At 47.9% G+C, this 27,006-nt stretch overlaps 1 protein-coding gene across 1 annotated transcript in view; it reads right to left on the bottom strand.

Annotated features, from left to right (window-relative positions):
- Positions 1 to 627: 627 nt before the first annotated feature.
- Positions 628 to 27,006, bottom strand: part of LOC147709567 (fucolectin-6-like) — a 475,797-nt gene continuing 449,418 nt past the window's right edge. Inside the window, exon 2 of the mRNA XM_086928089.1 lies at positions 628 to 802. Coding sequence (XP_086784215.1) covers positions 628 to 802 — 175 coding nt within the window. The remainder of the gene's footprint in view (positions 803 to 27,006) is intronic.

The raw sequence follows: 27,006 nt of genomic DNA, 5'->3' as shown, positions 1-27,006 counted from the left end.
CCCATGCCCGAGGGAGAGCCCCGCGGTGGCGGCTGAAGTCTGGAGTGGCAGTAAGTGGGCCTTAGTTGTAGAGGGGAGAGGGGGGAGGAGAGGGGGGGATAGGGGGGAGGGCAGGGTCTCGGTGCACTTGTGTGTGTGTGTGTGTGTGCACGCGTGTGTGCATGTGTGCGACGGTGGGGGGTGTCTCGGTGCACTTGTGTGTGTCTGTGTGTACAGTGCGTGTGCGCGCGTGTGTGTATGTGTGCGACGGCGGGGTTCTCTGTATGTATGTGTGCATGGGTGGGCTTTCGTGTGTGTGTGCGCATGCATGTGTGGTGTTGGAGCTTCCCAGGAGACAGGAGCTGGCCACAGCGAGCGCGTTGGTGTGCTCGTGGCCCTCTCCGATCCCCTTCTCGGAGAGCATATGCGCGCGGCCAGCTCCTGTCTCCTGGAAAGCTGTGTCGCTGCCAAAAGGTCTGTGGAGAGACCGCGCTTTCACGCGGTTAATGCCACGAGACCTAAAAAGTATAAACTGCAGAACGATAAAGTTTCTAATAGAAACTATGTAACTATATGTGGTAGATTGTGGTTAGTGCTGGAGTTGAGAATGAAGTGCTAGTGCAGAGCACCGGAATCCTCCAGCTCAAATTAGGCACTGGCCAGGCAGCTCAGCTTCCCCACAGGGTACGCAAAGACTTGAACTTCGCATGGTGTGAAATATTCGCATCTGCCAGGCACAATGATGTTCACAAAGCAGCCGACCATTCCATTGCACTCAAAAGACGTTGTTGCTCCTGCCAGGATGTTTGGAATTGTGTAACACCTGTGGAAAAAAACAGGGCTCACTTAAAAGAGTTTACTTGTGTTGGTGCTTATCATAAATCTATTGTTCACTGTTTCTGTAAAAAGGAATATGTTACATGTATTGTGCACTATTATTTGTGCAGTGCATAGTACACACAGAACAGTGGTGTCACATAGGCTCCAGTAGCCCCTGCGGTGCAGGCCCCGAGCCCTACTGGGATGGGGAACCAAACAATCTACCTCTCACATTGACACAATGGAAGGAAGCACGTACACAAAATGGTTCAGGATTCGGTATCACTTTATTGGAAGTTGTCACCCTCGATCCCAAGCGTCAGGAGAGACGCGTTTCAGCCTTCAAGAGGCCTTTGTTATTCTAGTTTGGAATACTTTCACATCTCATTTATAAAGCATTTCCCACCTGACTGATGTGTAGACAAAGAAAACATACTATGGTATATGTAATCAACTTACGGCCCAAATGCGCCATATATATGCTGCCCACTGCCAAACAACAGCCCTACTACAGGTAAGGCGTAACAAAAATGAATAATTGAGTACAATACTTGCAATTGAATTTGCTCGCAACACTGTAACTGTGGACAGCATAAATAATTGTTGAGGGACATCGCATAAAGCATTAGTCATGATGGGATTCACTTAAAGCATGAAACTTTATCACTAAACTTATAATCATGTGTTGTCATTATTAACGTCACAAAAAATAAACAGTTAAAAAGCTGTCTGCCATTAAGATTCATGTCCCAAATTAACCGCCCAAGCTGTGGAGAGTTCACCCAGACTAATGTCAAGTCTGGAAAAACATGACCTCCGACCTCAACAGCAAAGTAAAAAAAAATTCTTTCCATGGTTTCTAACAGCCTGATTCATGAAGTAAAATTGCGCCCGCAATCGCTGCGAAAATGCAATTGCGGGCGCAATTTCCGTAATCGGCATTCAACATCAAAAAAGCGAAGTCGCAAACACATAATAGCGAATTCGCTATTATATTCGCACAATCCCGGCAGGAGAGCATTAGCGAATCGGAAAAAGCGAGAAACCACGGATTCTGCTAAATAAATAGCGAATTCGCTATACAATCGCAATCGGTATTCAAGAACAATCGCTAATAGCGAAAAACCCAAAAATCGCTTTTTGCGCTGCGCAAATTAAGGACAACTCAAAGCAGGTGGTAACCATAAAAGCCATGCAAAAATTACATTTAAAAAACCGTTGTCCAATCACCAACAGGTTCAGGCCTGACCAATCACACATGTCAAGTCAAGTCAAGTCAAAACATTTATATAGCGCACTACATACCCAGAGGGTTTCAAGGCGCTTAGGAAGGGGAGGTGGATTATTTGTCAAATATCCACGTTTTAAGCTGCTTTCTGAACGCTAGGTGATTCTGGGTGAGGCGAAGGTAAGCGGGGAGTGAGTTCCATGTTTTGGCAGCCAGGTATGAGAAGGATCTGCCTCCCATGGTGGTCTTGTTGATGCGAGGTACAGTGGCGAAGGCTTGGCTGGAAGAGCGGAGTTGGCGGGAGGGGGTGTAGAAGGACAGTCGAGAGTTGAGGCAATCTGGTCCGATGTCGTAGAGTGATTTGTGTGCGTGGGTAAGCAGTTGGAAAGTGATCCTCTTATTGACGGGTAGCCAGTGGAGGTCTTTAAGGTGACCGGAGATGTGTTCGTTGCGTGGGATGTCTAATATGAGCCTGGCTGAGGCGTTTTGGATTCGTTGTAGTTTCTTCTGGAGTTTAGCGGTGGTACCTGCGTAGAGGGTGTTTCCGTAGTCCAGTCGGCTCGTGACTAGAGCGTGGGTGACTGTTTTCCTTGTTTCGGGGGGGATCCAGCGAAATGTTTTTCTGAGCATGCGAAGAATGTTAAAGCAGGAAGAGGATACGGCGCTGACTTGTCTGTTCATTGAGAGTGAAGAATCCAGGATGACGCCAAGGTTCCGTGCGTGGTCTGTCGGGATGGGTGCATTTCCGAGGGCTTCCGGCCACCAGGAGTCGTCCCATGCAGAGGGGGATTTACCTAAGATGAGGACTTCTGTTTTGTCTGAGTTCAGTTTCAGACGGCTTTGTTTCATCCATTCGGCGACTTCTTTCATTCCTTCGTGTAGGTTAGTTTTAGCGGTGCTGGGGTCCTTGGTGAGAGATAGGATCAGTTGAGTGTCATCCGCGTAAGAGATGATGTTGAGGTTGTGTTGGCGGGCGATGGCCGCGAGGGGGCTCATGTATACGTTGAAGAGGGTGGGACTGAGTGAGGATCCTTGTGGTACGCCGCAGATGATTTCGGAGGCCTCGGACTTGAATGGTGGGAGGCGGACTCTCTGGGTTCTTCCGGTGAGGAACGAGGTGATCCATTCCAGTGCCTTACCTTGGATTCCGATGTTTCTGAGGCGTTGTAAAAGGGTGCTGTGGCAGACTGTGTCGAAGGCTGCAGAGAGGTCGAGGAGGATGAGGGCGACTGTGTCTCCATTGTCCAGTAGAGTTCGAATGTCGTCTGTTGCTGCGATGAGGGCGGTCTCAGTGCTGTGTTTGGCTCGGAAGCCAGATTGTGAGGGGTCGAGTGATTTGTTGGCTTCGAGGAAGGCGGCGAGCTGGTTGTTGACAGCTTTCTCGATGACTTTGGCCGGGAATGGAAGAAGCGAGATGGGGCGGTAGTTTTTGAGTTCGGTGGGGTCTGCTGTTGGTTTTTTCAGAAGGGCGGTGAGTTCAGCGTGTTTCCAATCTTCTGGGAAGGTAGCGGAGTTGAAGGAGCAGTTGATGACGTCTCGGAGGTGCGGAGCTATGACGGAGTCTGCTTTGTTGAAGATGTGGTGGGGGCATGGGTCTGTGGGGGATCCAGAGTGGATGGAATTACAATCATCATCAGCAGCATTAGGAGTTCCACAATGCCAGGAATGTACATGGTGGTGAGGCGTTGAAGGCTACAGCGATTAGCACGGAGGAGACGCAGGATCCAGGACAGGATATTACGCCAGCGGGTCACCTTGCTGGGCCAAACCAGAGAGCAGATATATGCAAAATACAGGCTGAATGGGGAAATGATAATGCAGCTAATACAGGACCTTGACCCCCTGATGCAGCACCCAACAAGCCGTACCAATGCGGTGCCTACACATGTGCAGGTATTGTGTAGCCTGCACCTCCTGGCCTCCGGGAGTTTCCAGGGGATAGTAGCGGCTGCTGGGGGGATATCCCAGCCCACCATGTCACGCTGCCTCCACACTTTTGTTGACGCCATGCTCACCGAGCTACACCGTCACATCAAATTCCCCGCCAGCCAACAGGAATTGGACATGACCAAGCTACAATTCTACAATGTAGCCCATTTTCCACATGTGCTCGAATGCATAGACTGTACCCACGTCGCCATCTGCCCACCAGCTGCCATGGAGTATATGTTCCGCAATAGAAAGTCCTACCGCTCCCTCAACATCCAGATGGTCTGCAATGCTAAGACATACATCACTGACATTGTCGCACAGTACCCAGGGAGTAGCCATGACTCCTTCATATTCCGGCACAGCGGCCTCCACACACGACTGGTCAGGGGAGAGTTTGGGGAAGGACACCTACTTGGTAAGTACACTTTGTCGACAATGTCACATTGCTAAGATGTAACAGCGCAGCACAGGCAATCACCATCTGCTCCTCTCATTCAGGTGACAGTGGCTACGCCCTCCGTGAATACCTCCTGACCCCATACCTCAACCCTGCTGTACCCCAGCAACGGCGCTACAATATTGCACACATACGGACAAGGAATTGCATAGAAAGGACATTTGGCCTGCTCAAGAGCAGGTTCCGCATACTGCACAAGACAGGTGGGGCCATGTATTACAGTCCTGCAGTGTGCTGCCGCATTGTGGCTGTCTGCGCAATACTACATAACATAGCAACCAAGCGCCGGATACCTGTCAACATCTCAGGCAGTGAATCTGAAAGGGACAACCGGCCACCAGCACATGCGCGCCATGCACGCGGGGAGAACCCAGCTGAAGGCCACAGACGTCGCAACCACATCACAGTGAACAGTTTCTAGTGCACCCTCTTCCATCACCCCACAAATCAATAATGCATGCAAAATGTAATGATGACACAACGCTAATGTGTGTAGCAAAATAAATGTATTTGTTCAAATCACAAAAAAGGTATCAGTTCAACTATCTCCCACTAACAGTATTACAGCATACTGCAGTGTCATAGGACAGGGCAGGCTTAAAGTCAGCCTGTGCCTGTTATTGTCTAATGTACTCAAGTGCGCCTCCTGCACGTTCCGCCCAAACGCCTCTGAGGCGCATTCTCTTCCGAGGCTTCTGGACCTGGCGTGGGCCTGGTGCTGTGGCTGAGTGGCGGGACTTGTGAGGCTGAGTGGCTGCTGATGCTTGATGCCCCCTCACTAACATCATCACCCCCCACAGTGGCTGGTATTGCTGGAGGGTGTAGTGCCGTAACCGCCGTTGTCAGGTGCTCCAGGACCCTGGTCATGTCCTCACAGCACTGGACAAGTTGGTGCTGCTGTGCTAATGACCGCCGCGACAACTGTGAAGTTGCATTGGCAGCAACATAATTCGACCTGCTGTTGGAGGCCAGCCGGTTCATGAGTTGATGGTGGCGGCGGCGTGCTGCACTGCGCTGTGTGGTCATCGCAGCAGTGTTGGCCTCCATGGCTGCAGTCATGCGGGCCATTCCCTCACCCACACCTGCCATGGCTGCAGTCATGTTGTCCATGCGCTCCCCCATACCTGCCATGGCCGCCGTCATGCGGTCCATGCGGTCAGCGACTCCGGCCACATTGCGCCCTATCTTGTGAAGCTGGAGCTGAATGGCACCTTGCTGTCGTGCCTGGCGCTGATGTATTCTCAACATGTGTCTTTCGACGCTCAAACGCGCCAGCCCCTGTCCATTGCCCCTCCTGCTTGCTGGAGTGGTGTGCTGGCGAGACCTGCCACGCCTGCCCTGCTGGCCTGACACTGTGGCTGGCCGCTGTGTCGCAACTGCCGCGGGCCCAGATGTTGTAGCGACAGCTGCTGGTGGTGTGACAGCTGGCGTTGCTGGTGCGCCAGATGCAGGGGGCTCAATAGTCGCTGGCCTGGCTGCAGCTCTAGGTAGTGCGGCTGTTGCAGGGGGCACAATAGTAGCTGGCCTGGCTGCGGCTCTAGGTGGTGCGGCTGTTGCAGGGGGCACAATAGTAGCTGGCCTGGCTGCGGCTGTAGGTGCTGAACCAGTCGCAGGGGGAACACTGCTGGTGGACCTGGCTGCTGGTGTTGTAGCAGCGGCAGGGGCTGGTGCCTGGGTTGGTGGTGGCACCTCCTCCTCCTGGACCTCCTCATCAATTTGCAGCCTTTCACTGTTGCTGCTTTCGCCGCCACCTGTGAGGGTAAATGGAGGATCATTAGTTGCATGTATCTGGCAGACGTGCAGTTGCTACATGCATGCTGGGTGACATTCCCTGAATGGCTGTGGCTTTGCGTACTTTGGAACCTGTCTGGATGCATTGTGGTACTACTACATTGTGGCCACACTACATCTCCCACACTGCTTCAGGGCATTCCCTGATGTGCAACTATGGCATGCCTATGGGACATTAGGGGAGCCTATTTGGTCATGGACATTCATAGGGGGCAGGGTCGCAGTCGCATGCCACTTACCTTGGGTGTCTTGGGTGGTGGGGGATGAGTCGAGACGTGTGAAGCCTATGCAGGTCTCCCTCTCAAGCGTTTCCTCCACCTGGTCCTCCATGGGTGTGTTGGGAGGGACTGTAGGTCCGCCACCTCCAGTGCCCGACGACTCTCCAAGGCGCTCCGCCACCTTCTCTTTGGCACGACCTCGGAGGTCGTACCATCGTTTCTTCAGCTCCTCTAGGGACCTATCGGCCACTCCCACGGAGTTGGCAGTGGAGGCAATCCCCTGCCAGATCCTCAGTTTTTCTTGCTCCGGGACCCTCCTGGAGTCTTTTCCAAAGAGTTTGTCGTGGTTGGCCACCACCCCATCAATCAAATGTTCGAGCTCCTGCTCGGAAAATCTGAGCTTCCTTTTGCGCCCTGAGGTGTTGCTGGGGCCAGGAACAGGTTCCTCTGACATGGCAGCAATGTAGTAGATGTGTACAAATCACCAGAATTGCAGCAGCTCTCCCACTTGCTCCTTCGAGGTCTGCCTCACTGTGGTGAATAGGGGTGGGAACTGGCTGCTTCCTGGTTGTGATGTCATCACTGGGCTCGAAATGCGACTTCTCGTTTTCCCTATCTCGCGAGTTTGCGATCTCGCAAATAGCGATATTGCAAATAGCGATATCGCTATTTGCGTGTTCGCAATCCCGGCGCGGGTAGCCGGAAATAGCGATTTTTCTGCGATTATCGGTAATTGCAAACAGAATTTGCGCCCGCTTGCAATTCGCTTTTTTTAATCGCTAATCTTCATGAATTCAGATTTGCGATTTCTCAATAGCGATTTGCATTTTTTCGCTATTACAGATTCGCAAATCCCGTTTTTCATGAATCAGGCGGAATGTCTCAATTCTAAAGTTCTCAAAGCACCGGGACCGGACAAATAGAGTATAATTGCGGAGTTACTGATTTAGACGATGAGTATACTTGCACCTCAAAGTCCCTCGAGCGCATGCTCAAAACCCCATCAAGACTCCAGATCCCATAACGCTGTTGAACGATAGCTTAAAGTTATGTAATGCAGGGTCAGAGTCAAAGATATTTCACTCCGAGGCAAAGGCAAATGCCAATTCACCGCAGTACCAGACAGCTGAAATTGATTTCAATTCGGTACAACCTTGGGGTTGGGGGATCCATCAGCAAAATAGATAGCGCCAAAACAGCTTCACAGCATTGGTGTTGGCGCCTGCGGTGCCCAATTACCAGCTGGTGTCAGTAATCCGGGCAAGGCATTTCTTGCTGGTGAAAAACACAGGTCCCATGCTGGCAGTTATAAAAACCGCCCGTTGCGAGACCCGCATCCTCAACCGCAGTCATCTTCGTTCCTCTTCCTGCCAAACAAATGGGGGCTCCCCCAATAGCACTCCAATACTCCTCCAAAAGACCGGTCTGAAGGGAGGGCCACAAGCAACTGGTGTTCCGTGTAGGTGCGACGACTGCTCACGCTGTATTCAATGAACCAAACAATTTACCTCCCACAGTGACGCCATGGAAGGAAGAACGGATGCGAAGTGGTTCAGGATTCGGCATCACTTTATTGGAAGTTGTCACCCTCGATCCCAAGCGTCAGGAGAGATGCGTTACGGCCTTCAAGAGGCCTTTGTCAATCTAGTTTGGAATACTTTCACATCTCATTTATAAAGTCCTTCCCACCTGACTGATGTGTAGACAAAGAAAACATACTATGGTATATGTAATCAAATACAACCTGCGTATTCCCCTAAAGAATCCGACACCGACAAGGGGGTAGCATTGGCAGTTCCATCTCTTGCTTTAATCCATATACGCTGTATATATATATATATATATAAAACATAGTGGGGTCACCACTAGGTGGTCAGAGTTAGGTCACCTCTTCTATAGAAAGGGCGGTTTTTGGTTTGCTAATAACTTAACTTTGACCCCGTTTGACGAATCTTCATGAAACTTTCCAAAATAAAGTTCATCCATCTCAGCTCCTTCTGGGAAACCTTCAGGGTTGATCCATCAAGCGAGGGCAGAAAAAACAAGCATTTACAATGCAATGGTCTCAGCTTTGTTAAAGTTAGAGCTATTGGCATTGCAAATGGCATTTTTTACTTTTTTTGTTTATTTAAAACATAAATAAATGGTATTGTCATTTACAATGGCAATAGGTGAGCATTAGAGAGTAATAGAGAGTATTAGCGGACACAGAGCCACACACACACACAGAGCCACACACAGAGCCACACAGACAGACAGAGCCACACACACACACAGACAGAGCCACACACACGGACAGAGCCACACACACACACAGACAGAGCCACACACACAGACAGAGCCACACACAGACAGAGCCCAGCGGCAGGCATGGAGAGCACAGTCCGGGACGGGGAGAGCCACGAGGAGGAGAGAGTTGAGAATAGGGGTGGGGGGAGAGGAGGCGACGAGAGGAGCACACAGAGCCCAGCGGCAGGCATGGAGCGCATGGTCCGGGGCAGGGAGAGCCACGAGGAGAAGAGAGGTGAGAAGAGGGGTGGGGGGGAGAAGAGGTGATGAGAGGAGCACACAGTGCCCAGCGGCAGGCATGGAGTGCACAGTCCGGGACTGGGGAGAACCATGAGGAGGTGAGGAGAGGGGTGGGGAGAGAGGAGGCAATGAGAGGAGCACACAGAGCCTAGCTGGTCATGTTTAAAAACAACATAACTTATGGACCTCAGAACTTGGAGGCACTCCAGGACCTTTTCTGTCCTCCATGGTCTACGCGGTGTTATCCGAATTAGAAAATATGTCATTTCCCCCCCACTGTATCACGGCATCTGGGCTGCTGCAGGGTTTTTCCTAGATGGAAAAGTTGCTGTCACTTAAAGATCGAAAAACACAATCCCTGCACTGCATATGATAGGGAAGCAGAAGATGACCATGGGGACACCTGTCATTTTTGGAAGATATCCCAATACCACCCTGTAGTATCCTCACATGATGTTTCATTGGATGTATGACATTACAACGCATGCTTTTACCACGCATACCTTTACATCGCAGGTTTTACAACACATGCTGTTACAACGCATAGTGTTGAGGGGTGCTGGATAGTGAATAGTTTAATTTACTATTCCAATTCCTGTCCCTGTGGATAGTAGGGAAGGTTTTGGAGAGTAAATTAAATCTATTCCCTATCCTAGAGCGCCCCCCAGTGCAATGCGTTGTAATGGCATGCGTTGTAAAAGTTGCGTTGTAAAGGCACTGCGTGGTAAAAGTTGCGTTGTACAGGATGTTTCCCTGTTTCATTCCCTATGTTTCTTCACTCTAGCTGCTCAGCCTGTGTGTGTCTACTCTGTATGGAATGTTGGTGAGTGGACCTTCACTAGAATGCCTGGGTGACTGAATGTGGTGTGACAGTTGATGAGAGGGGCTGAGCAGCTAGCAGGCTGCTCCTGGTGGGGCTGTGAATTACCATCTACAAGACTTTTACCACCAGTTAACTTACTTGTAAATAAACCTACTTGGTTTACATCATACCAGCGTAGCGTGGTTACTACATAAATTTTGGCGACGAGTTGGAGACCTTCCCACGCACTAAAAGTGGTAAATAAAGCATGAAGAAACCTGTAGATGTCTTCCACAACAAGTTTGAAAAAGCCTACAGCAGAGAGAAAACAACAGGCGCAACCAAGAGGTACAAGACAAAAGAAACAGGAGCCACAAAAGGTACAAGACAAAAGAGACACCAGCCAAAAGAAGAAACTAAGAAACATAAGGAGCCACAAAGTAAGGAGCCACATAAGTAACATAAAGTGCACGCCAAGCAGCCCCAACAGTGTCCATCACACTGGACAGTCCCTGGCCGAGCGTGCTGTGTGTGGTTAACCTTGTACATATGGACATCAATTGCGCATTCATCAGAAGTAAGCATGATTTTTTTTTTACTTGTACTTGGCTCTTGTAAATATAATGAAATCTGCGATAAGACATTTTTTTTTTAAGAAGAGATTCTGCGCCAGCCAAAGCGTGCTGTTCACTGTCTAAGCAAACTACTTCTACGTGCGTCATGGATGCTGCGCAGAGTTACTCTTCATGTACAGTAAGCCAATTATTTTGTTTGACTTGTGTTGCGCAGAGTGTTTGCCAGTTGACTGTCTGCCTTGAAACAGACCTTGACTATAGAAGAAAAAGGCTGCTTGATTAATGTCCGCTTCCCTCATCTGATCTGTAGTCGTGCCTGGAAGAGCGAAGCCAGGTGACAAGATGGATTTGGGGGCACACAGCTGCGGCCTATGGATATTGTGTGTTCAAGTGGAGTTTGCTCAAATTAACATGGATCGTTCTCTAGCAGTGGATTATTCACACAAAAGTTGTCACTCACACATCTGGTGTATAAACCAATTCACTCAAGCATATTTTGCAAGTTTGAAGAGACAGAAGCATCTGGAACAGAGTCATTATTCACGAGTTAGGGGGAACATGTTTTGACTTTTTGATGCTTGTTTAGCCTTCATTTTGCCGTCCTGTTCAACTGCCACTTTAAAATTTAAAAGAAACATTGCTCACGCTTACCTTTGGGCTGTTCTAAGGTCCCACGCAGTCTCTGGTGATTTCTTCATCCACTCGAAAATCTTCTCTAAGAACCATTTTGTGAAGCGCTGCACCTTTGATTATTTGGATGCAAAGAATTGACTTGAACCATCCGGCACGGCGTCAGATAACGTGGCGCCATCATGGAGTTGGCAGCGTTGTGCTTTTAGCAGTTTCTCCTTGCCTGCCAGCCTGACTATTTCTATTTGCCGACCACGTTTTTTTTTATTTTCGCATTGTCCTTTATTGGCGGCGCGCGACGATGACAAGATTCAGGCTGACAGGATCTCACACGGACGTCTCATTAGGTCGAGCTGACCTAGCTTTCAATGCGAAAGCATTGAAAGCGGTCAGCAAGACAACTAATGTTGCCCGTATTTGGGAATGTGGACACGAGAGGGTGCACAAGCGCAGAGCGCAGATTTCACCTCGCGGGCGCGCACGTCGCCGTGCCCCTCTCGTGCCTCATTCCCTTGCGCAAACACACTCCACACTCACGCATGCACACATACACAGCCACACACACACTGCATACACACACGCAGACCCACGTGTACACACACACACACATTCGAACACACACAGACACACGCTCGTACACCCCCTCCCCTCCCACTCACCGGGCTCTTTCGGCGTGTTCCGTGTCTCCTCTGCAGCGCTGGTCGGGCACTCACCGGGCTGTTGCTGGGGATCGGGCTCCTCTCTACGGCAGTCTCGTCTTGTCGCGGCACCAGGGGGCAGGACTTCACTTCCGGGGCTCCCTCCAGCACCTGGGAGCCCTGCAACACTCTGGCTGTTTTGCTGTTGGCAGCCCCGGGCTGCAGAGAGGCCATCAGTTGGCCGGCTTCACTTCTTCCTCGGCGGCGGCGGGCCGGACTTCCTGCCGGATTGCAGGCCCCGCCCCCATCTCGGCCAAAAGTACCTGACTTCCGGTATCTTAAACTCAGTTGGGCAATCGCGTGAATGGTATAAGAACTTTGATTAATTCCAAATGTTTCTAGTTTTCATTTATCGATGCGCATTTGACATTAACATTCTGTTTGACCATGGTTTGTTAGCTCGGATAAAGTTTTATTGCAAGAGGTAGTTTGGAGTCACCAGGGTGTCATAGCAACGAACGGAGAATGAACGCGGTTTCTGGAAGTCGGGCATTGATTGGTTAAAATCGCGTTTGAACCGCAAATAGGATGGCTTAGTAGTTTGGGTAGAACAGGAAGTTAAATAGAACGCGTTTCACGCTATTCGGCAACCGATTGTTTGGAGAGGAGCAGCTCGGGTGTTTTCTATGAGAATGTGGTGTAAACTTGAGTTGATTAGAAGCGTTGGTTTGGGAGGCGGCAATTTCGAGCGTGGCTTAAATAAGAAACGCTGACTCATCATAGGAGAGCTGCCGGCTGGGGTTGTTGTTCAGTCCCAGCAGTTTGCACTTCCGCACAAAAACACACCTGCCAGTAATTTATAACAAAATGCACACTCACTCCATTCCCTCGCGGCTGGTTCACTGCACATTCTTTCAATGCACACCATGCCCAGTTAGGCTTTAACTGTCATGTTCAAAACTGAAACCATCAGGGGCCGGCTGCTACACTAATGCCGACTCATACTTTTTGACGCCTTTTTTGAAAGTTTCTTGATTTGGTCATTGCAATATAAATTAAAGTGCAAAGAAGCATCTGCTGCTGAGGCAACGTTCTACGCTTTGCTGTAACTGGCGCCTATCTCCACTAATGCGTTGTGACTGCACGTTTATATTCTGCATTTATAAATTCTGGAGGAACACTCTCCAGTCAACAGCTCAGTGCCCCAGAAGTGCTTATGTTAATTCCAGTCACACTAGGCACATGCCGAAGCTGGTCGCGCGCAGATCCCCTTACCGCGCTCTCCTGCTCCAGCAGACAGCCGAGGTGCTCGCGCCGGCTGCCACTGCACACAGACGTGCACCCAGGCTGCGCGCCCATCCAGGAGGGCACGTATCCCTTACACTTCAGGTGCCCGGAGCGCTGTGTCTCTGCCCGCAGCTGGGGCCTTCCAACAACAACAACAACCTGTTGTCCTCTCTGAGCTCCGGGGAAAGCAGGCATAGCAACATTACTGGGAGCAGCGCATGCGCTGCCACGCGAGCCCTAAAAATGCATGATCATTGTTTTTAGGGACAATTACTCTATTTAGTCTGTAAACCATCAGTAACAAAGTGTGTACTAGATAAATGTAATGTTTACTGTTGTGGCTTTACATCTCCAAGGCAAACTGAAATTATGCCGCACCAGTGGATCCAATTATTAATCAGGGTTGGCAAACGTGTGCAGCAAGAAAATGCAGTCTGTAAACATTTTTTTGATATTCTAACAACTAATAATGCGGTATACATTTCTCTGCCCCCTCACCATCTCCCCAACACACACACTTCGTAGCTGTTTGGCACTCGAATACACTAAAATTAAAGTAAGAGCGAACAGTGGTAAATTAATCTTTGCCAAAGGTCTCGCCTTCAACTACGCAGGACTACGGAGAACTGAACATCCACTATTAGCAATGGGAAGGAATGTTTCACAAACAGTGCGCCTGGTTGTAGCATGCTTTGACTTTTTCACACATGTATTTACAGTCCTCATTGCTTACATGCTGTGCACTTGCACACTTTTTGGAATATCCGCCACCCCATGTGTTAAGGTCATGTCATGTGCAGCCTTTGAGTTCTGTGCTCCCGGTATTCAGGGTTCTGGTGTCTGCATCAACTTGTGGTTCCGTTTGTAAAATATTGGGTTTGTGTGTATTTTCTAAGGTCACATATTCACAGTATTTTGTGGTCTGCGTGCAAGCTTTGGGGCTAGTGTGTTAAGTGTACTCTGTATGGGGACTATTAAGGCCTCTGGAAATCCCAGGGGTTTTATGGCCACGGTATTTGGGGCTGCTTTGCAAAACATTCAGGGCTCCATGTACATAACATTTAGGGTGTCTATGTAGGAGGTTTTTCGGGTTTAATATGTGTGTAATATTTAAAGTTCTGTGTAATTGTGTTTCCTTTGTGCAGCAGGGTTCTGGAGCTTACAATCAATAGTGCTTGTTTTGCTCTGAAGGAGCACGAAGGAGTCTTGCACCTCCCGCAATAATTTCTGCCCCGTAGCATCATTCATCCATCATCTGTAACTCCATTTAGTGCTTCCCAATGTCAGAGCTGGCTCCTTCCTGGAAAATGCATTCTTAAACAAACCACGCAGCGAGTGCAAATTCCGTACTCCAAATTTATGTAAATAACACAGATTACCTATTTGGATGCACTTTACCCATAATAAAGTTCTTGCTTTCTGACATGGCATAAATTGCATGTGTAAAACATCCAGGTGCAACTTTTGAACCAAATTTTAAAGTTGCCACTGCTGACAAGGACTATAAATTGTAAGATACACAGTGCTTCATGTATTAGTATTAGAATTGATGTTACCTCTGCTTACTGTTGTTATGATTTGAACTTATAAATATTACATCAACTTTAAAGCAAAAACGTGTGACACTGTGCTATCGATAGACCTACATAACCATGCTGAGATTTTCAATGCCAAAAAATTATTACTGTTTTACCTGTGATAATAAAATGAGCCATCTTATGCCTGTGCAGTGTCTTCTTGGTATGTAAATTAAAACAAGCATTTACAATGCAATAGGTCTCGCATTTGCGAGAGTTTGAGCTATTGGCTTTGCAAATAACTGCATTTTATTTGTGTGTTTTGAAAACATGCTAGAGCGCACTTTGTACATATAGTCCTTGCTTACGAGATGCAAGACTGGTAATAACTGCGCCTCTTTTCTGCCAGCCTTGCTTCTCGTAAGCAGGACTAGAAATACAAAGTGCGTGTTTACGAACCGCTTGCAGCTTTTCAAAACACATAAATAAAAGGCATTGTCATTTACAATGCCAATAGCTCAAACTCTCGCAAATGCGAGACCTATTGCATTGTAAATGCTTAGTTTTTTTTTTGCAAAGAGCTCTACATGGACATTTAACAGGAACAAATTGGAGTAACCCGTACACAGGGTGAATGTATGTCTGGGTAAGCTTTTGGATTTTTCTTACCCAATTTTTACAGTTTACATTACAGTATTCATTACGTTTTTACCCTTACGTGAGGGTGGTCATTTTTTGACAGGTTGCAGGGGTGGGTCCCTGCGTGTGTAAGACACCTTGTGCCGCACAATAGTTTGATGCAGGGTTATATTCCCTATGTGCCTCCCCACATGGAGAGCACTTTACATTTTTGTTGTCCCTTAGTGAATAGTTTGGGGCAGGACTTAGAGTTTTAGCCCCTTTGTTCACATTACTTGTCTTTCTACATGGGAGGACACATGATTTTACATTGTTGTCTCTTATTTTAGTTTGAGGCAGGACACTGGGTTTTTAGTCCTTTTTGTCCACATGACTTGATTCTCACATTACATTTTGGTTTATATTTATTTTCTGTATTTGAGGAGGGGGATGGTTATATAGTATTGGGTAGCCATTTTTCCTTCTTGTCTTGGGTTCCTTTCCCTCTCGTGGTGCGGTGTTCCGTCATCCCTGGGTCTGGGCTTTTGACTTTGTTTTAAATGGTTCATTTCTTCCTCATGATGTTCTCTTCATTTTTGGGATGTGGACTATTATTGTATGATGTACATTCATGCTTATAGTTAATTGTATGTTCTTAATTATGCATTCGCTATTTCTTCTGTTCATTAGGGAAGAGGTATGTAGTATCCTCACATGATGTTTCATTCCCTATGTTTCTTCACTTTAGCTGCTCAGCCTGTGTGTGTCTACTCTGTATGGAATGTTGGTGAGTGGACCTTCACTAGAATGTCTGGGTGACTGAATGTGGTGTGACAGTTGATGAGAGGGGCTGAGCAGCTAGCAGGCTGCTCCTGGTGGGGCTGTGAATTACCATCTACAAGACTTTTACCACCTGTTAACTTACTTGTAAATAAACCTACTTGGTTTACATCATACCAGCGTAGCGTGGTTACTACACACCCTCCTCTAAATAAGGCATCTGCTGGTTTGCTTCTATTTTCTGCACTTACATTTCTTTTGCTGCTAAGAATATGCAGGTGCTGTACTGTATGTTCCTAGTGCATCTAATGACCAATGAACAGTACGATGAGGGCGTCCACTTTTTGCTTGCATGAATAGTTGAGAACACCTGCCTTGCAGACCAGCTCAAGCGGCTTGGCCTCACACTGGGGCCCTTCCTGTGTGTCCAGAAGCCAGCAGTAAATGCCGTTGTCACTCGTGCCGAAGCCACTCATGGAATGCAGCAGCTGTGTGGGAGAAGGAGGGCATGTTGGCTGAAAGCCGCAGAAGAGGCTTTTCGCGGCAGCTATTTGCAACCCTCCAAGGAGCCACCGAGCCCACCCATTAAAGCCCTGTTAAAACACTTCTGATGTTGTCAGCAGTGGAAAGCTGACAGAGCACAGCGATCGCCGAGATTCTATCTGCCTCGAGCAGTTCAGTGGTGCTGTCAATACTATGAACAAGAAGGTGCCAGATGAGCAACAACCTAATTCCTGCATAACATTTGTATGAACTCCCTGGGCTGGTGAAAGCAATAGATGGGGGCAATCTTAGGACAGGCAAAGCGTGGCGCGGGGAGGGGTGACCTCTGCAAAAGAGGGCTTCTTTGAAGAATTTCCAAAACATCCAAACTTTTCACTGCCGATCACTGGAGTTGGAAAACTGCCAAAGAAACAAGCGTATTTACCGAAAGGTCAAATCATTTGTCAATTAAATCCCCCCTTCGATCTTCCAGAGCTCCAGTCTTACCACGTTAATGCAAGGAAAGGGATTTCAAGGACCGCTTTAGAACACATTTTAAATCAGGGTCATTTGTTCACCTAGGTTCATGAATCTGTGTGCATAGATTATAAACATTCACAAACGTAGCATATCAATTAATGACTCAATTCAAATGCTCAGCATCCACGAACCTACAAGGACGCATTATTTACAAACTCGGGCTGTGCTCTTTTCACAAGGGAAGAAACAAACTGGTTCAGTTACCAATGGCAGGTGCACAGAGATCACGGATCAGACTACACACAAACATAATGATCGCGACCTTCCTTCGAAAACAACCTCACTCTCTAAATCTTCTGCAGGGAAGATAATTCTCTTTGCTTATAGCTTCTTCCACCTTGGAGTCTCCCCTCCCATTCCATAGAGATCCACAAAATACAGAATAGTTTATTCTTTAAAAAACAGAAACTTACCTGTGAAGTGAAGAGGGATGGGGGGGAGAGGAGGCGACGAGAGGAGCACACAGAGCCCAGCGGCAGGCATGGAGCACGGGTCCGGGATGGGGAGAGCCACGAGGAGGGGAGAAGGGGGGTGAGGGAGAGAGAAGGCGACGAGAGGAGCACACATAGCCTAGCTGCAGGCATGGAGCGCAACAGAGGCACGAAAACCGGGAACAGAGGCACAAAAACCGGTAACAGAGGCACGAAAACTGAGAACAGAGGCACAAAAACCGAGCACAAGCACTTACCCTCCGTAGCTCCGGCAGGAAAGCGGACCACGCCATAACACCAACCATCCTTCTCCAAGGCGAGGCAGAAATGCCTCGGAGAAAGCAGCGTCTTTATCTGATTCGGGGGCGTGGTTTTCTTTCTCTCCTCTTCCCATTGGCTGGAAGGTAAAATTCCAGCCAATGGGAAAAGGAGAGTGTTGTAAATCAACGGCGATTGGGTTAAGCATTAGCAGAAGACATACTGTGTTTGACCATTATCGTAGCAAACGTACTGACTCCATTTTGTATTTGTAGCAGGCATTTTGTATGCCATACATCGCCATGTGCTCATCATGTGCTTTGTCCTACCTCCTTGTTAACTGCGCCTGAAGTCTGCCCGGCAACAGGCTATATTTAGCATACTTCGCTTCCAGCATGTCCAGACATGCGCAGTAGGGTCTACGGCCGTTACTAATTAGTTCCAGATAGGAATGTGTTTACTAGTTTCCGAAGACTGTTAACTCCGCCCACTTATCGATTGTGCCTTCCAATATGTCCTTGTATGGTCATGAAACTGCTCTTGTGTTCTGTACCGCCTTCTTTTCAGCCCCCTCATTGTGTATGAAAGGGGCCATGTGCTTTAGTTCGGTGTGCTACTCTATACAATACTGAAGGGTGTTGTGTGGACTGTAGTACCACCTTTAAAGGTTTAATAAACTTTGCTTTTGTATTTTCCAGTTTCATCGCCAACTTCTTCCTATGGTCTGAGGACTCCGTGCAGAGAAGGGCGAACCCCTAGCACTAAGTAGGCCTAGCTGAGGTTTGCTTACAACAGAGAGAACGAAAACAAGAAAGAAGAGAAAAAAACACGCTCCGAATCTGGAAAAGACGGGGCTTGAACCGAGTGACGCCCCTCTCCTCCAATGGCTGGCCTCCGTTTAGGAAGCCAGCCAATGGAGAAGAGGGGCGGGTTCAAGCCCCCTACTAAGAGACATTAATTCTCGGCTGCGCGACAGTGCTGCGCAGTGCAACGCTAGTCCGAGACCTAAAAAAGGATACAGGGTTACGGGGTGGGTGCGGGGGATGTGCTTAAAAATAGGAGTGTCATAAGAGGTAAACGGGGAAATGAAGAACCAAAACACGGGCCATCAAACTAAAGAGGGTTGTGTGTGAGTACTGGGCTGTTTACACCACTCAATCACTTGTTAGCTTGGTTCACACCACAGAAGTTCTAAAACATAAATACAAACATCACTGATGTCAAGGTGTAGATGTGTTAAAACTAAACGATGTTTTGAAATTAACTACTATAGTTTTGATCCACTTAAAAATGTAAATGCATTACAGTTAATATGTACGAATAATACTTTTTTATTCATGTACCCGACTATGCGTTATTAATAAAAAAGACTAACAAAATGTAAGTAAAAGAAAACGAATCTAGTGCTAGTCGTGACATGGAACAGGACTAATACAGGAAGAAATTTTTATCAAGAGGAAATGGTCATTAAGCTATAGTAAGAATATTTAGCCCAACACAGGTATCAGCAAGCAAAGCAGCGCTGAAAAGTTAACTCTTCAAAGAGCATCTCTTGCCAATGACATAGAACCTCATCTCCTTTTTGTAGGAAGGTGGATATTTGACTATGGTTACCCCCAAACTTTTTGCCTAGTGTTTAGCTGTTTTTTGACTTAGTTGGCCTTGGATCCTGCTATTCAGTGCCCTAGGCTGATTGCTCTCTCCTTAAAATGGACTCCATGTACCTTAGGTGCATACACAATTGGAACTGGTTCACCTTATTGGCCCCTGTAACAGTGTACCCCAGGTACCCAGGGCATAGGTGTTTCCAAGGCCTACCAGGGGCTGCAGCATGTATTATGCCACCCCTGACCTGGCCTCCATATTTGACACAACTGGCTGATCACTCAGCTGGGGCAAGTCGGTGTAATCACCCCTTGCTAAGGTACAGTATGCCTGTGCCTAACCTAAAATGGACACATATGTTCCTATCAGACACTCCTATGGAAGGCCTCATCAATCCTGGAGGCAGAGTGCTTGGAAATATGTGATATGGTGCTCTAGCATGAGCTGAGCCTGTCTGCAGCTTTCGGAACCATTTCCTGTAGCTGTTCCATGATACTGCCGTACCTATCTTACCTGCACCTTTACTAATTTAGTGATAGAGGACTGCGAAAGTGCTCGATTTCACATTAAAGCTAACCCCCAACTCACCCTTACGGGTCTTCTGATCTACAGACCCCCGGGCGCGGACGCTAATTTTATAAAGTCTCTCTTGGAGAATGTCTGTTCCTTAGTCATTAAAACTGCCAATTTCTCCATCATTGGAGACCTAAACATCCATTTTGACTCTACTACAGACAATAAGATCAACTCCCTTACTGCTGACCTTGCTGCCTTACAGCTCTGCCAACTCGTGAAGGGTCCCACACATAGTGGTTTGCACCTTCTTGACCCAGTTTTCTCTAACTTGGATAACTTGAAAGTCCATCCTCCCATCCCCATGACCTGGACAGACCACTACCTAGTAACCATGGACTTACCCGTTTATAGTGACCCTTTCATCAATCCCACCCACCAGGTCTTGAAAAGACCATGGAAAAAACTTCGCATGGAAGATCTTCACACCCTCCTCACTGCAGACCCCTCCATCTCCTGCAACGATCCGCACCTAGACTATGACTGTCTCTGTAACCGGATAACAAAAGCTCTAGACTCACTAATTCCAGCTAAACTAACCAAACCACGAACCCATGAATCTAGCCCCTGGTTTAATAATGAGCTCACTTTGCTTAGAAAAGAGCTAAAAAAAGCAGAACGCAAATGGAGAAAGAACTATGACCCCACATTAAAAAGCATATATTCTCAGCTTCAAAAAAGCTATCATCGTAACATATGCAGGACTAGGGCGGCATACTATGCATCAGAAATTCAGAACAGCCATAACGCCTCAAAAACTATCTTTCGCATTCTGAAAGAACTCAGTACTAAAAAAACTGTAAAAGACCTCAATACCTCCCCCGACCTTTGCGAAAACCTGGCTAGCTTCTTTATGGACAAAATTTAAAAAATCTACAATACGTTCACAACAGTGCCCCATTATTTACCCATAGCGGATTCTCATGGTCCTAAACTCTCCGCTATTCCAGCTATTAGCCATGACAATTACCTTAAAATCTGTGCCAAAATTAAATCCGGCTCTCCCACCGATCCTTTAAAACCTGAACTCTTCAGAGAAGCCGGTGAGCTCGTCCTGGGCCCACTCAGAGACATTACCAACTCGTCCTTCCTCACGGCCAATATCCCTACCACCTGGAAACAAGCATGGGTTTCACCAATTATAAAAAAAACCCTCACTTGACCCCAGCCTCCCAGAGAATTTCAGGCCCATTTCTCTGCTCCCCTGGCCTGCCAAGGTGGCAGAAGCCCATGTCAATTCCATTCTGACCAACTTCCTAGTGTCTAATTCCATTCTAGACAGGTCTCAACATGGATTTCGAGCTGGACACAGTACCGAAACTGCACTCCTAAGCGTCACTGAACATCTTCGAACCATACTGGACGCAGGAGGAAAGGCAGCACTGATTCTTTTAGATCTCAGTGCTGCCTTCGATACAGTTTCCCACAAGGTACTGTTGTCCAGACTTGAGGAAGTAGGAGTTGTTGACCAGGCCCTCAACTGGTTCAGGGCTTTACTCGCCGACAGATCCTTCAGGGTCTCCACTCCACCCTTCATTTCGAAGGAATGTCCCGTTGAACAAGGAGTCCCCCAAGGGTCGGCTCTTAGCCCGACCCTGTTCAATGTTTATGTCCTCCCACTGGCTGAGGTAGCCAGGAAACATGGACTCACATTGGTGTCCTATGCTGACGACACCCAGCTGGTGGTGGCTCTAAAAGACGATAATGGCCTGAGTGCCACGAACTTCAGACAAACCCTCAGTGACATCACCAGCTGGATGTCAGCAAACTACCTCCAATTAAACGCCGGCAAAATGGAGGTTCTGCTTCTGAGCAAAGACACAATGGCCTGGGGCAACAATTGGTGGCCTGAAACCCTAGACCAACCGCCTGTCCCCAAGAATGTGGTAAAAAACCTAGGAGTCTGGGTGGACTCTGCTTTGAACTTTACCCACCACACAAAAAAAGTTGCTGCCACATGTGTCGGGATCCTTCGAAACCTTCGGCCCATTCTAAAATTTTTCGACCACCAAACCCGCCAAGTGATAATACAATCGGCTATTTTATCACGGCTGGACTACGCTAGCTCACTACTGTTGGGAACTAACGTAGCCGAGAAAGTTAGATTACAAAGAGTCCAAAACGCCGCTGCAAGAGCCCTTACAGGTCTACCCCGGCACAAAGCGGGTTCCTCCACCCTCAGGAACCTACACTGGCTACCTGTTGAAAAGAGGAACCATTTCAAAGCTCTTTGTCTTGCTTTTAATATTCTGAAACTTTCCTCCCCACCAATGCTATGTTCACTGCTCTCACCCTACGTCCCTCGGCGCTCCCTTCGGTCAGAAGGTCAGAACTTGGTCACTATCCCCCGCATTAAGTTAAGCAGAATGGGCGGCCGCTCGTTTGGATACCTAACTGCCAAACTTTGGAATGGACTCCCAGCCCAAATCCGCGCAATGAATGACCTGCTATCCTTTCGCAAAGCCATAAAAACCCACCTTTTTAACTAGTTATGTTATGTATACGTCTGGACCTCCCATAATTCCATCTTGCTGTCCCCTGGACATGGGCAGCTAGCGCCGGGACGCCCCTTGGCTGGGGCAGCCGTGCGCTATACAAACACCTCTAACATAACATAACATAACATAACATATACTCTTAAGTGCATTATAATCCTCGCGGTTACTTGCTAACTTTGGTTTGGCTTTATCAAAACATGTCGAGTAAGGTGTCATACGAATTGGGATACTACCCCCTCGCCAGTTCTGGCAACGGAGGTAGCATTCCACCCTCCTAGAGGGACACGACATGCACCTAACCTGAACCCCGGTTAAAGTTAACTCGAGCCTCAGCATCACAAAATGGACGCTGCCACCACAGACACAAGACAGACACAAGTCTGACCTCCTGCTGCTGGGAGTCCTTCCAGCGAGGGAGGCTTGGACAAAGGGTTTCCTGCCTTGGGAGGTGCTAGCACCACCCCAGACAGGATTTTGTGTATTGGGTAGGACAGGGCTGAATAGAATCAGACATGCCTGGGGCACACAAGGTGTCCCTGTGCATAAGCCAGTTCAAACCGGTGCTGGGGCTTGCCAGCCCCAGCCCTGGTGCGAAGCTGGACAAAGGAAAGGGGGTGTAACCACCCCCTTCCTGGTCCCACCCAGAGGAGGGACCTAGCAGGTAATCCGGCCATTAGATTTGGAATAAGAGTAGGAGCTGTGTCCCAAGACTTCAGATCATCCTGAACTCGACTTGAAACTAAGAAGAATACTGGACTTCGACATTCTGCTGCAAAGAAGACTGAAGAGAATCTCCCTTGTGGTCAAGGAGTGGCCACCCTGGGAATACAGGTACCAACCAGCAACTCGACATCTGCTTTGCCGCCGCCTCCCGCCAGGGCCCGAGCCCAAAGCCCAACAAGACCTGGATTCCCAGACCTCTCACAGCCCGATCCACAGTCCCTGAAAAGAAGAGACCCGTGGAGGCACTGAGACATGTGGGACTGGCCATCTTGAAAGACCCCCGAGAAGCTGACTGCGAAGCACCCGAGGCACCCTCGATGCTGTGCTTTGGGGTTTGACAAGCCTCACTACCGAGCAGTCTTTGCAATGAAGATCAGCCTCTCAGCATCTCCACGATCTGCGTGGGGCCCTTTTGCACTTTGCCACTCGACGCGTCATCCTGGTCGCTAGCCTGTTGGCTGGTGGCCATCTTGGCAACGCAATCTACGATCTACACCACTGGAGTGGTTGCTTCAGACTGGCCCTCGCTCCCCTGAAAAGGAGCACCCGCTCTGACCTTGCTGGTCCGAGTGAGAAGCTTGCATTTATTCCTGCATGGATTGCATTAGCCAAGGCCTGTTTGCTCCGATCAAGAAGCCTACACCGCCATCAGCTAGAACCTTTGTGGTACAGCTCGTGACCAATGCCTGGATGTCCTCGACCTTGTCGTGTCCACGTGGCTGCAGAGACAATCTTCACCTCATCACCTGTTTGCACCCGACATCGCCTGGTTCCGTCCTGGTTCCACGCCAGTCACTGGCAAGTGACTGTGAACCTTGTCCCCTCTGCTTTCAGGTCTTCACCTCTTCAGATCCACCCTTGGATCCCCCGGAACCCTCCTCGACGACCTGCCTGCAGCATCTCCATCCTCAGGCACCATCGACCTGCGTGATGAAACCCGACACTACTTCGCACCTGTGCACCCGCTTCCTGTGGGTGAGGTAATTCAGCAACGCCGGTGTTCGCACACTAGTATACACCTCTAGTGCCTAGGTCTAAAGTAGGTCCATCGGAAGGTTCCTTAAACACTAACTTTGTAACTTTTACGCACCATTGACATTGCATTGGTGCATGCGTGTGCTTTAAGTGCTGTACCCGAGTCCCGCGGGCCTTTCCCGACTTCTTCACTGTTAGTCCCGAACAGCTCCAGCGATTCCCCAGGCCCTAGGCCTATTTCCTTTCCCAATAGTGACTCTTATACCACTATTTTAGTATATGGTTTAGGTGGCCCCTAGGGCTCATCCATATTGTGCAACTTTTGTGTATTTAAACTGTGTTTTTTTTGCTTCTGTGCTCATAAAGAGTATAGGGGATATTTGTAGTAAATAAATATATATATATATTTTCAATATATATCTGTGTGGTGTCCTTTCATTTGGTATTCAAGGGATTGTATATGGTAAAACAGCTTGCTTCACATGCCTTTACAGAGTTTAGCCTACGACTGCTTTGTCCATGCTACCTCTAGGATAGCTGGTCTATACGGTTGACTTACAACCAATCATCATAAGGGTTGCTTGGCATGGTACAATGTGATCACTAGAACTAGTGAGTATCATATACCAGGCCAACTTCTCACACTTCTGCCCTATAGAGCAACGCTTTTGTACATGATCTTGAATCGTTCCCACTCTGCTACTTCTCAAACAGCACGCTTATGAATGTCAATATAAAGTTTCACAAACATACAGAGAATAATTCCAGAAATAAACCATTCCCATCTTTCATTCAGGAAAACTGTGAAAAATGTATATTTGCACAATGACAGGGAATATTGCTCTCAAACAATAATAACTTGCAAACGAAGGCGTCCCCAACAAACTGCACGACTTTTTCTCAAATACACTAGCTTGGAAGAAGCCATGCGTTATTAGCAATACGTCTGTACAAGCAGGCAGAACAGTCAGGAGTTCAGTTGACCACAGATATCACAATCCTCAACTCAGCATTGTCTAATCTTGCTGAAGGATTTCTAGCCACCCTCTGCGCATGGTTCTTAGGGAATTCATAGGAGTGCAAAAATGTGTTTCTTGACACCCTTACTTTTGTGCAATAGTATTTTGATACAATACAGTGAAAATTAATTTTTGTTTAAAATTAAATATCCACCTACCTGCACTGGGCTCGAAAACGGTTACGCTCAAAATAATGTTTTTTTTCAAAGTGTGTGTTATTTTAAGGAACTGTCGGTGTCATTCTTACTAAAGCAGACAAAGTCACTCGATTCTAAGTGGTAATTTACCATTCAGGCACACTTCTGGAAACTATTTTACTTCAACTATTGCTTTGGGGAAAATGTGGCAACTTACCATGCTAATTTCTCGTTTGGCCACTCAGGATACTGGCTAGCTTCATTTGGGAAACACTACTTGCATCCCGGGATGCATAACACTTATTAGGGGCATGACATGGGTCTTCTACGAAACAAATGCAGAGCACCACTTATACCAAGGGTTTTGTATGCAGGCAAGGTAGTCAGAGTTGAAATTATGTATTATGCAAGCATACAACAGTTTTAAGACCTATCCCATTCCATGTTGCAGCAACCTGACAACTCCCTATCCCCTATGAATATTGCTGGGTCCCCCTTCATCCTGAGACACTGCCATTGGCTCTTACACCTGTGCAAAGTAAGTCTCTGATACTAACCTTTATTCGTAAAGCCTGGTGGATGTCTGAAGCCAACTGTCCTTTCCACCAATGTGGCTCCAGCTCCATTCTCCCATCCAGGGTCAAAGCACCTCCGAGATCTATAGAAATTAAGGATTGAGGTCATTAAGGGATACTGCAACATTCGAAATCCAGAAGTGGCTCTATCAAAACTACCATCAGGAAAGAGCATCTAGATGTCACTAACCTGAGAACCCTAAAAACCTCTAGAGGGTCTCCCACCCTTTTCTTACATCTTTCAGCTGATAGCCCTAGGGGTTGCTCCACCTCCAAACACCACAGAAAAAATACCAGCGTGTCTCCCAGTGAAGATACCGGCATTGTTTCTCATCAGAGGACCATACAGTATTGTTCCCCCTTCCCAATATAAGCATTTCCAGAGGTAATAAACTCACCTGTTCCAGACGATTATGAATCCATAGTTCGAATTGTAGAAGACCCTACTCTCCCTCTCGGGCTCCCGTCCCAAAGTACACCTTTCAGAAGTCCCGTCCTGCAGGCTAATGCTTTCCTTCTGATTTCACCAATGCCCCTCTCTATCCCTTCAGACTCCTGCACATCTTCCCAGGACCTAGCCTCCTAAAGTGGCTGCCTCCACTCAGTCTCCTGCTCACCCACTCACCATCAGAGTCCCAAGGTACCCTTCTCGAGAGTCAGTTATAGCGCAGAGAGACTGAACTTCAGTGTACACTGCAACAATCTCACCATCACTAAGAGTCTGTGTCGAGTGAAAGGAATCATCTGCCTCCTGCTTCATTATCCATTCTCTACAATCACCTTTCCTCAGCCTAACTCCTTACCAGCCCACACTCCTCCTTTTCACTTCCCTCCACCAGTCCAATTTCTTATACTCACTCTCTTCCACGCTTCCCTAACTTTGCACTCCTGTATTCACCGGATCGCCAGTTCCCTCTCATCGCCCACCCTCCCTCCTCACTCAGACACTTCTATCCACCTCTCCCTTCCGTGGGCCTCTTCCAACCTTTCTCCGTCGCTCGCTCAATGGGAGCTTCGGGCACCAGACGCCGCACAGGCGCGACGCTAAGCACTATGGAGATTAAAGTTTTTTTCTTGTGGACGAAGGAGGAAATTTTTTTAAAAATTCACGAAACAGAAAGAGGACATGTTGTGAACTCATGCCCTGTAATACAAGGCGTTGCTATAGCTATCTTCGAAAGACCTCAACACTGCAATAACAGAAAGAGAAGGCCATACAATTGTCCTTAAAACAGATCAACGCCGAAAAAAATAGGCAGCAGGGCCTCCTTAACTCTGACTTCACCTTTTTGTTGTTGAAGACAATAGAAATCCGCCCGAAGACGTTCAATATAGTATGATTCATGGCGTTTCTTCCCGTTTCAAGATGGCCGACGCCAGGCACGAGGG

This window comes from Lissotriton vulgaris, chromosome 6 (assembly GCF_964263255.1).
Source record: "Lissotriton vulgaris chromosome 6, aLisVul1.2, whole genome shotgun sequence".
Taxonomy (NCBI): Eukaryota; Metazoa; Chordata; class Amphibia; order Caudata; family Salamandridae; genus Lissotriton; species Lissotriton vulgaris.
Note: the sequence above shows the minus strand (reverse complement) of the source record. Positions and strands in the feature narration are given on the sequence as shown.